Here is a 12,145-nt window from a genome sequence, read left to right on the forward strand (position 1 = left end):
ATGGAGAGAGCGTTCCGATCCGAGCGATGGGGAGGAGGGAAGTGAGGGGAGGAGGCTGGGCAGGTCGGTCGCTTATGTGAAGGAAAGTAAGCAGTTTGCATTCGCTCAGTGCCTGCCTCAACGGAGCTGAGAAGTCGCCGCGCGAAGCTGCCTGTTCCTCGTCCCTTGCGAACTGCTCCACCGGTGGCATTTCGTTGCGGGAGAAAGACCGGGGGGGTGCTGAGAGCTGCCGCTCGCTTTTCTGGAATAAGTGGGGAAGGAGGGGGAGTCCTCAGGGCGCCTGCCTGCCTGCTTGCTTGCTTGTCTCCAAGACCCGAGCCGATTGCCAGCCCGAGCAGAAGCCAGCGCGTCTCGGCAACCAAGCGCCACCGCCGCCGCCACCGGGCGGGAGAGGGAGGGGGGGAGAGAATTGGTGCCGCCGCTGAATTTTTAATGGAAAAATGGCGATCTCGGCTCAGACCTGCGGCACGTCTTGCCTCGTCCGGGCTCTCTACGGCCAAATCCTGTTAGGCTTCCTCATCTCTGCTCCCTCCGCGAATGGCTACAGCTTTCCCCAGCAGTACACGTAAGTAAGAGCTGCTCTCCCGACCAACCTAGGCTGCCAGGGCAGCCAGCAGCCGCGGGGAAGTGATGCCTCGGGCTGCCGGGTGGGCAGGTTTTTTTGCGGCGCAGGTTGGTCCGGATTGCCGGGGTCGGCGCGCGCCTTTGCGCTTTATCCCGCTTCGATGTCACTTTCCTTGTGGCTTTAAATAGAGGAGCGTTACAAAAAGTATAACGTACCTGGTTTGGGTTTCAGACCGAAGCTTTGGGGGAGGAAGGTTAAAGAAGGGCTGGTGAGGGTCCCCTTTTCCCACCTGGGTACAACCAAATCCTTAACTGGTTTGCGGAAAGTGATGCTGGTAAAGCAAGATGTGCTCACCTAATTTTAAAAAGCAAGGATGCATCCCTTTCTGTAACTGTTGAGGCTGAACAGATACAGCAAACTGGTACAGTAAACAAAAGAAAGATCATCATTTCATTGTGAATTCAGAACTCTTTTAAGAGAAGCAAAAGTTTGAAAATATTGCAATGGAGTTTATCTTCATTTAGTTTATCTTCCACCCTTGTTCAACTAGACTCATTTGTTAGAAATAACCAAGATCTCATTGCAAATGTTAGCAGCGGCAAGTTTCTGTTTTTAAGTTCTCCTTCCCTGTGTCACTTTCTGCATTCTTCTTCCCCCTCTTTCTTTATGTAAAAAGAAACCATAGTGCTTTTAGAAGTAGAAAAGATTGTTGAAATTAATGTGTACGTGCACCATTTGTATAAGTAGAATTCCTTTTTATGGCTTGCAAATGTACCCACACAGTCTCCACAATCCAGGAATTATTGACACAGTGCAAAGCAAGTAATAAATTGATAACAGGAGCAATGCAGCTGTTAAGCTTCAGTCCTATTCCTCCTATATAGAAGGGTTAATATTATGTTATGGCACTTAAGAATAAACCTGTTAAATACTTTTTGCTACTGTAGCGGATAGCTTGCTATTCTGAACATTCTCATTCAAGGCATATATCACCATTAATTATTCTGGTATCTTTTAAATTTACCTTCAGGATTCAAATTTGTCCTATTCCTAGAATTTCTTATGAAGGCTGGCAGCATGTTCACTTATCATCTACTTCTTTAAGTGAAGATAGGTTTGATAGGTTCAATAACAGCACGATTGGTCTTATATAGCTACTGACATAAATAGTTTGTTTTAGTTTAAGACCCATTGAAGTCTTCATAATATGACAAAATATTTTAATAGTGTAGCTGGTTCAGTGATTTTAAATGCTATGACCTGCTGAAGGGCATGCCAGCCACTGAATGCATAGTTTTAACTTCTACAGAGGAAATGGGAATTCTTTTTCCAAGGCAACACTTTTTAGGTCTTTAGAAATATTGTGATAAATTCTGATTGGGCACAGTTCCCACTACTGGCCTTTCCCCTTCCCAATAAAAGTTTCCTGTATTTATTTAGCTACAGAATGTATATTTTTTCTCACCAAGAGTATTTGGTAATACTGCTTTAGTCCTTCAGTGCATCATAAGCTACTAGGGTCTGAGTCTAGGCTGCTAGACTTCCATTTATCTGCCTGTCAGACAGATCTATAAATTCAACTAGGATTTAAAGTTGAAAGTGATTTTTTTTACCTTGGGTAGGAAACCAAATGCTAACACTTGTTTGGTACTAAATGTTCATGGTTTCATCTTGTACCCCCCCCCCCCTGCGTGCATGAGTGGCTGTTACTCATGCAAGCAGTCCTTCTAGAAATCATCACTTTACTGCTTTCTAATAAAAGATGATTTAGCAGTTCCAACCATTAAATTGTACTGTGCTGTATTAGATTATTTTAGAAAGAGAATTTAATTTAAAAAAAAAATTGGTTGTGGGTATCACAAACAAGAACAACAGCTTACAGAATATGTGAGCTTTATATAGTTATATACATTACTTTTAAGTCTGATATAAGATAGACTGGACCAGGTTTAAATGTAAATCATGCCAGATTAAATTTTTGAAATAATATTGGTAGATTAATTCAATAGACTTACAAACCCCTTTAGAAAGTAGTTGTGAATGTGTATAAGTGAATTGTATAAAATATATTTTTATGAGCTGTCCTATAGTACTCTTCCTAGTTAATGCCAAAAGTCCAAATTCTACATTTCCAAAGCTCTTAGAACACTTTTGGAAGACAGCAGTGGTCCAATTATGCATAATGTATAGATTAATCTGTGCATATGTACATTTTTTGAGTTTTGTGAAAACAATTATTTTTGCCTTGATATCTCCAAACCAATTGGGGAAATAAATGAGGGGCATGAATGGTTAGTTGATGTTGATATATCACTGGCTACTAATGCCTTTTAACATGTGGGCTATAATACTAGCTACGGCTCTTCAGAGCTCCCATCACTGTCATTCAAATGCTTAAAGGCTCAGATGCTATCGGAAAGGAAGGCAAAAAAGCCCCTTGGAATTCTATTCCTTTTACAGTCTTAGTTAAGTGACCAGTGATTAAAAATAACTGAACTGCTGAAAGCAAGCCATTTTTTGCAGAATTACTATATAATTGTATTTCTTTAATAAAATTGTGTTGTTGTCTTCCAAATATATTCATTTCATTACTTCGGAGCTATTCTATTTATGTTATATCCATATAACTATTTATATAATAACTGCCCTTTATAGGAATTTATAGAGATATGTCCCCCAAAGCTCATAAACTAAAATAGCAAATAATACACTGGGGGAGGGTGGGGGGGGAGAGAGTCAAGTGGTTGATGTAGGAAAATGCAATTATGTTTACTTAAACCTAGAGGATTAAACTGAAAGCTTTAAAGATTTGAAAGAATATTGGAAGCCTTTTGGACCCAACTGAATGATTCTGAGCAACGGGAATGATATCAGGAATCAGCAACTTAAGAGTTTGTTCTCACTAAATTACTTATTCCCAGCAAGTGCAACATAACCCTCCAGAGAAAGTACTTTATCTGCATATGTAATCCTGAAGCTGACTTTTATTAGAGTGGTTTTGTCTCGGATGTAGCATGATTGGTGTATTTAGTCTTTGAGCAGTGAAATTCAGACACTATTTAAAACAATTGCAGTGCATATGAGCTCCCAGTTCTGTTTCCTAGAACATTGATCCTGTTTGTGTTTTTATTCATCTTACGCTGAACTAAGGAAGGCTTGGCTCAGTCTGCTGCTCAGTGTAGGATTTCTCACTGAGGAAAATCCAAGATTGAAACTGGCCTATTTTGCTGAGGACATTGAGTCATTCATCTGATAGGCATGTTGCTTTTGATGAATGGTATGCCTGTGTATGCAATAGGGATTAAAGGCTTTACTTTTTGAGAAAGGCTGTTCTTTTAAATACTTTCTACCAGCATTGCCCAACTGATGCTGAATAGAAGCAGAGCTTTTGGGAGCTATGACAAGCAACCTTAGTCTCTTTCCATGTACACTGGTAGAATGAAAAGAAATCCTGCGTGAATCTGTTCTGCAACCTGTACCTACATATGATAGTTATGAGAACTTTATAAGAATTAAAATATGTCTACTATAAAATAAACTCTAAATATATCCATAGTTGTAGCTGTTACTTCTTAGTTCAAATCAGTTAGTCTGTTAAAGTGTAATAACTTTGTTCAGAAGTAAGATTTGTCTATAGCTGATTTCATCATGTCTGGTAAATAAAAAGTTATAAATCTGGATCCAATTTAGAAGAAAAATCAATTAGTTTCTAAATATCAAACACTGTGTCTAAAATAAGGTTTTTAAAAATCATTTATGGAGTAGAATATATTTGGCATTATTATTCATAAATGAATATTCTGGTAAACTAATCCTATTGCTGGCAATTTAAGTGAGTTATTGCTTGCTTCAGTTCCTCATTTATTCATATCCCATCTTCAATATTTTTACGAATAAGTCAAGGTGGCAAACAAATCTAACACACCTTCCTATTCCTATTCTTCCCACAGCAACAACCCTGTGAGGTAGTTGGATATTGCATTTGCATTTGAAATGGACAGTAAAACCAGGCACTTGGATTTGATGTCTTTCTTGGGATGTTTGATGAAACCTCCTGTGTTGTATGGCATTGTATGGCCACCACCACCACATGCAAATAAAATCTAGAGTTGGTCTAAATTTGGAATGTTGACTCTTTTTCTCAGTCCTTCTATTTTGGGGTGATAGACAAATCTCATAAGTGAATAAATCAATAAGAATGGCGTTCTATACATTTTACTAAATTCACATTATGTATTTTGATATCAATTATTTATATCCCAGTCTTTCACTAAAGGTACCCAGAGCAATGTACAATATATATTCATGAAACCATATATTCTAATCAATAAAAATTTCAAGATCAAGAAAATAAATCCAAAGGCTTACCAATATATAACCAAATAACTAATAGTAGCACAGGTAAAACATGGCAATCATCAAAACTGGCATCAATAGTATGAGTTGTTGAGATCTCATTACAGTATCTGGCATCAAGAGAGAACTGGCAATTATCATTTGGTGTCACGGGCTCTGACCTAAGAAAAGCCTTTTCATGCTTACTGAATCACCTGAGATTGTAACAAGAATTAGGTCTCTTTAACTGATTATAATCCCTAAGTAAAACTGTATGGGAGCAAGCAGTCCCCAAGATAATCAATCCTTCAGTTTCTGGATATCTTAGTACTAACTTGCATGGACATACTTGATGTAAGGAGATTTTTTACAGAGAGTGCCTGCATAACAGATTGTGCAGTCTGTTCTCATTGGAACAAAGAAATGAACTGACAAAGATTATACAGAACTGTTTTTATCATAAACATTTAGAGAAAAATTGTTAGATTAATGCACTGGTCTGCTAGCAATCCATCAACTGTCTATTTTAAAAAAAAATAACAAGAGCTGGAGAATAATAGGAGTGAAGAATTAAAAGTCAGCCAAATATGGAACAAGGAAAATTGTGAGAAATTGAAAAACTATTTACAGATGAGGTTCTTCATGATTTCTCTTAGGCTAAATTGCATAGGATGCAATTTATAGGATGCATGAAAATTCTTCCACTGAGATGAGTGAGAGGCTTTAAGCTGAATTGTGAGAATCCTTGTTTTGAAATTACTGCAGGAATGCAAGGCTGGTTTTTCATAATACAGAAATCTCGAGCATTGAGGAGACTGAAAAAGAGGCATGGTGGCAATCCACTGGCCCTTTGTAGTGCCCCCAAACTCTGGCAACACGTTGATTATCACTAGCAGAAGAAATGTTCAAATATGTGCATGTCTCCTTACTCTCATTTCCTTCCTGCCAGGACACTGGATTCTCTGGAATCTCTGTGTTTGGAGCATCATCAAAAAGGAACATGGATTGCTTTGCTAGAGCAAGTTTAGGAGAGAGAAAAAAATAAAACAGATAAATTTACTTTTTGTTAGGATAAGAGGAATGCAAACAATGTTATTCCTGTGATCATGATTGGTCATAGTTGCTAAAAATTTAACACATAAAGTAGTCAAACTGTCTTTTGCTATGCAGGTTTTTCATGATTTCATTTGGATGATTACTCTAGTTCTTGAGGTAAACTATACAGAAACACCAGAAGAAATATGTGTGTGTGTGTGTGTGTGTGTGTGTGTATGTATATATGTATGTATGGTATTCAGCTTTGTTTCCCACGTCATTATAGTTGTGCTTTTAAAGTTGTAGCAACGTTTCGGCAGAATCTCATCTGCCATCATCAGGCTTCTGTATTGTGTTTGTCTGTATTGCGTTCGTCAGAAGCCTGATGATGGCAGATGAGATTCTGCTGAAATGTTGCTACAATTTTAAAAGCACAACTATAATGATGTGGGAAAATACCCGAACAAAGCTGAATACCATACATGTAAGTACCCGCAAAAACTTAAGATATGTAAATAAAATTACATTATATGTTTCAAAATTGGATATAGTTCAACATTGGTTAGATCTTTAGGTCAAAGAAGTTGACAGGATGAATGATTAGTTAGCTAAACTGTCATGAAGAGCTCTAGAACCAAATCTAGTTTTGTTGTAACTATAATAGATAAAATAAATAACCATTACACTTACAGTCAACAACTCATAAGCATGATGCACTTCCATTGCTGGTTCTTCCTTTGAGGCCCACTAGCCTTAAGGTCAGCTAGCCCAAGATTATGGTTGAGTATTTAGAATGGGCAGCTGGTGTTGTCATAAGGAACTAGATTGAATTCATTTGTCAAAAGAAATTGGTTCAAATGTTTTATAAGAGATGAAGTTCCTCAAGACAACATGTCCAACAATCAAGTCTTTTTAACTTAGTTTAGAAAATAAGGAATGGATTTTGCTCTGGAAAAGTTAATGGTATGTGACAAAAAATGTTATGGTAAATCCCATGGAATATATTTAGAACCAAGTGAACTGTGGATGATTCTTTGAAATATGCAGGGGAGTGTCTGTCTTTGCTGATTCCCACAATCCAGAAGCATGACAGAGTACATACTAGAATTGGAGGAAAAACAACATTTTATGATACAGGTAGTCCTTGACTTACGACCATAATCGACCCCAACATTTCAGTTGCTCAGCAAGACAGTTGTTAAGTGAGTTTTGCCCCCATTTTATGACCTTTCTTGCCACAGTTGTTAAGTGAATCACTGCAGTTTTTAAGTTAGTAACATGGTTGTTAAGGGCATCTGGCTTTCTCATTGACTTTGTCAGAAGATTGCAAAAGGAGATCACATGATCCCAGGACTCTGCAACCATCATAAATATGAGTCAGTTGCCAAGCATCTGAATTTTGATCATGTGACCATGGGGATGCTGCAACAGTTGTAAGGGTGAAAAATGGTCATGTCACTTTTTTCAGTGCCATTATAACTTTGAGCGGTCACTAAACAAATGGTTGTAAGTTGAGGACTACCTGTATCTCAATGTTAGGTCCTGTCCACATCACATTCCATATTTCATTTGCCTTGTCAACAAAATAATCATACAGTTTTCATGAAAATGACATGTATTCATGAAGTTATCAGGAATCAAGACTGACTCAAAGGAGATTTCTAATGGGAAGCTGCAGCACCATAGTCAGCGCCACCTTCTTAGATGGCTTGGACTTTCAGAGCAGTGCAGGGAGTCCTTAACTTACAACCACATTTGAGCAGAAATTTTCTGTTGCTAAGTGAGATATTTGTTAAATGAGTTTTGACCATTATATGACCTCTCTTGCCATGTTTGTTAAGTGAATCACTGCCATTGTCAAATTAGCAACATGGTTGTTAAGTGAATCTGGCTTCCCCATTGACTTTGCTTGTCAGAAGGTGTACTGCCCCCACTCACTCACACATCAGTCTGTTCCCCCAACAGTTCTATTTCAGGTTTTCAGCTGCAAGCTTGGCACAGTAATTGGCTTGCAACTAAATAGATAACCAAAAGCAAAACAAACTTACAGGCAAACCAAGAATAGTCTTGGAAATAAAGGTTTTGCCTGAGTAGATTCCAAAAATAAATGGCCAAAATCCACTCCGAGGTCCAGGGCGTTTACTGAGGTTTGTCAACAAGTCCGGTGGTCTGGTTTCAGGGCTTGTAAGGAGAAGTCACAGGAATTGTCCAAGCCAGGAGTTTAGGGGATCGTTTTTAGTGAAGCCAACCACAAACAAGCACCAGACTAACCTTCCAGGCAATGACCAATTAGTCCACCCAACAGATAACAGGCTGCTCCAAATACAAACACACACACTCCACAACTGAATTAAATCTACCAGCTGCAGAGTCCCAGAAACACAAACCACCATCTGGCTACAACCCACACACACTGCTTCCAGCAACGCTTCCCTCTGCCTGCCGTGCTAAATAGCTCCTCCCGGTGCAACCCTTTAAGAGGGGCGGGGCCTTTTCCCCATCAATCTGGCAGATCTCTGCCTCTCTTCCCTGCGTACTCTAGCATCTACCAAGGGCAGTAGCTCCTCCCCCTCTTCCTCATTGGCCTGTGAGCTCTCCCCAGCCATATTCTGCTGGCAGTTCAGGGTAGGCAATAGCGGATGGGCCAGGAATGCTCTCATTCTCCCTCGAGGCCTCTAAGGAAGACGTAGATGAGCCATCATCCACAGGAGACATCACAGAAGGTTGCAAAAGGGGATCAGATGACCCCTGGACACTGCAACACTGTTAAATAGGAATCAGTTGTCAAGTGGCCAAATTTTGATCACCTGACTCCATGGGGATGCATAGTAATAACTGTGAAAAATAGTCATAAATTGGTGTGTTTTTTCAGTGCTATTGTAATTTTGAATGGTCACTAAACGAACTGCTTTAAGTTGAGGACTACCTGTGTTTCATAACTGGCATGATCTCTTTCACAGCAGAATGTCCAGTGTACATATATGTTTCTACCCTATAATTGAAGAACATTTGGGAGGACCTTGAATTTATTAAACGCATGACCTTGCAACATTCTGAGACTTTTGCAAGCTTTATCTGTGAGAACCTTGGCTCTGCCTGAGGGAGAATTTTTTGAAAAACAGAAAAGATGTAATCTTTGTCATCATATCTGTTTGTTGAAAAGCTTGGCAGTGATGGGATCTAAATTGAAAAAAGATAGAGAGTAAAATTGGGCTGCAGTATTTCGCTTAAAAAAAATATCAAATGTTTCCTTTCACTTTGAGTTTGTTTAGATATAGATTGATATGAACCCCTTCCTCAGAAATTAAGATAAAATAGCATTTCTTATAATGTCAATATATACACTGTTTTTGATTATTAAAGGTATTGATAAAATGGAAATAATTTTAATGATACCATTTTTATTCATATTTATCCTCAGCTTAGTTCTTGACAAATCCTTAGTTTTAGCACCTATCAAAATGATTGTCAAATTTGCTGTGGAAATATTTTTCTTTCCATTCGTAGTTGGTCTTGCATATGCATTTGATCTGGAATCCAGATTTATACCTTATAGATATATAAGACATATGCTTATTAGTGGATTGTATATGTGTCTATTTTCATCTTAACGCCACAATGAATTTTCTTTTGTTTTGAGAACTGATACAGATGAGAAAGTATTTTAGCTATGATGACTAATCCCGCGTACTCCAGTCCAGGGTTTCCTAACCTTTCTGACTGTGCGAAACAATGGGAGGGGGAAGAAGGGACAGTTCCATGTGAGCGGCGGGCAACTTACCCAAGCCGTTACTACACAGGAGGCTAATGGAAAAGAGATCAAATCACAAACGACCCAGGAGATTACAACGCAGGACCCAGGATACCACAACAAGAGAACTCGCAAGCCCATCACACAACCCATTACCCAAGCCGTTAAAACACGAGAGGCTAATGGAAAAAAGATCACTACAAAACAAATGACCCAGGAGATTACAACACAAGATCCAGGATATCTCCACAACAAAACTCACAAGGCCATCACACAGCCCATTATACCAACATCAACTCCATCAACCAGTCAAGGGGCAGCAGCGCAGCCAACCAGCCCAGCACACCAGCCCCCCACCAGTATTTATAGAGAGACGGCAGCTCCGATCACACACTGCTTGCACTGGCACGAAGCTGAAAGCACCAGCCTGAGGATGGCGAGTGGGACCTCGCCGAAACGTTGCCAAGATACTCTTAATCTTACACGGGAAAAGACCCGAACACACCTAGACCTACATACCTGTACCCGTGAAAATCTACGAAAACAAATATATATATATGTATGTATGTATGTATGTATGTATGTATGTATGTATGTATATATGTATGTATATGTATATGTATATGTATATGTATATGTATATGTTTGTATGTTTGTATATAAAATTGCAAACTTTAACAATATACATCATGAAATCATTAGATCTTTCATATATAATATATAAGTTGCATTTAATAAAATAAAAATATAGTATATGGCTACCTAGAAGAATATTTTATATGCATTTTTAACTCGTGACAGTATCATGGTTTTGTATTTTTAGGCACAGGGCTTCTGATTTTCAAATTCATGCCTTCATACTTCATCACAAATTACATATGAATTATCATATTCTGTCATAATGTATCATTAGAAGACACAAAGCCATTTTGTGTGAAAATAATAGTTTTGTTAGTCCAGCATTTTTTATTAATGGGGAGTGTGTTCTTGCATTGATATTAATAGCAAAACAAAACACTGGACATTTTGTTTTTAGTTTATAGATTTTTTTCTAAAGGCCAAATTCTTACCTGAATATACAATTCTGCATCTGTGGGTGTGTTGGGTTAAATACAACCCTGGAAATATAAATACTTTGGAACTAAGGAGCAGCTATAGCCAATGTTTTTCTCCTGCCTTCTGCCTTCAAGTCAGTGTTGACTCCTGACAATTGCCTGAACTCATTCCTGCAGTTTCTTGGCAAGATTTTGGTAGCGGGTTGTCATTGCCTCCTTCCTAGGGCTGAAAGACAGTGACTGGCCCAAGGTCACCCAGTTGACTTTCATGTCTAATGTAGGATTAGAACTCAGTCTGCTGGTTTCTAGCCTGGGTACCTTAAGCAAGACAGCAAACTGGCTCTTCAAAGCTTTGTATGAAGTTCTTTAATTTGTTTTTATTAATGATGTGCTGTTGGATATTCATAATAGTTTTATTGAAGTGCAAAGAATTCAAGAATCTAGCATAAATATAAACCAGAAGAAGAACATTTTATGATTTTAATATATCATCAATATTCCCTAAACATCACTACTCAGCAAGAATATTCATTGACATATTATTTATTCCACTTACTCCAATTCTAATATGTTAGATTAGAATCATACATACGAGCCCTCAGGGGAAGGGGAGGGGAACTTTTCTTTTTTTAAAAAAATCACTTTTTGATACAATTGTATGTATCCATTGCATCATCCCTGCAATTAGATGGTCATGATCCAAGTGCTTGGGTGCTCAGCTTGTTGGCATTTCTGAAAGCTGTGGTCATGTGATCACCATTTGCAACCTTCCTTGCTGTCTTTCCACAAGCAAAGTCAATGGAAGGTAGCAAGTTGCTCCAGTAAGACATTCCTACCTCTTAAGTGTGGCTTGCACCAGGCTTCTTGGAGCCTCCTCAAGCCCCTGCAGCACCCCTGCACTCATTACCTGGGTCTCCCATCACTTCCCATTTATGGGATTGTTGACAGTTAAGCAATGCGGTCACATTTCATGTCATGTTTAACTTGCTAGAAATCAGTCTGAAAAGATGTCCTCTCCCTTCAGTATTGAGTTTTCTTGCAAACTCACTTGGAAGAGAGAGAGAAAAACACACACTCACAAAGAGAGGTTTGTGATTAGATCGTTCAGTCAGATTGTTTGGGGTAGTATTCTTCCCTTTTGCCTGTAATAATTCCTTTCTTTTCTTTCTTTCTTTCTCTCCCTCCCTCCCTCTCTCTCTCTCTCTCTCTCTCTCTCTCTCTCTCTCTCTCTCTCTCTCTCTCTCTCAAATAAAGCACTTGAACAACTCATAACATATTTCTCACTGATTTTTGTGCTATAATCATGGAGTTTTACTGCTTGTCAAATGTAAATGAATCCCTTTTGTAAACTGGGTGAAAAGTCAGGTGAATATCTGATTTTGCATCCTTTGAAGAAATAGGCAT

General features: G+C 38.6%; 1 protein-coding gene across 2 annotated transcripts in view; it reads left to right on the forward strand.

Annotated features, from left to right (window-relative positions):
- Positions 1 to 399: 399 nt before the first annotated feature.
- The window catches only part of CACNA2D2 (calcium voltage-gated channel auxiliary subunit alpha2delta 2), a 681,501-nt gene continuing 669,755 nt past the window's right edge, over positions 400 to 12,145 (forward strand). For both annotated transcript variants that reach the window (XM_087954963.1, XM_087954964.1), the window contains exon 1: positions 400 to 565. In XM_087954963.1, coding sequence (XP_087811089.1) covers positions 441 to 565 — 125 coding nt within the window. In that variant the 5' untranslated portion in view covers positions 400 to 440. The remainder of the gene's footprint in view (positions 566 to 12,145) is intronic.

The sequence above is a fragment of the Notechis scutatus genome, chromosome 2 (assembly GCF_049901735.1).
Source record: "Notechis scutatus isolate UNSWTSFEM ecotype Mainland chromosome 2, rNotScu1.2, whole genome shotgun sequence".
Lineage (NCBI taxonomy): Eukaryota > Metazoa > Chordata > Lepidosauria > Squamata > Elapidae > Notechis > Notechis scutatus.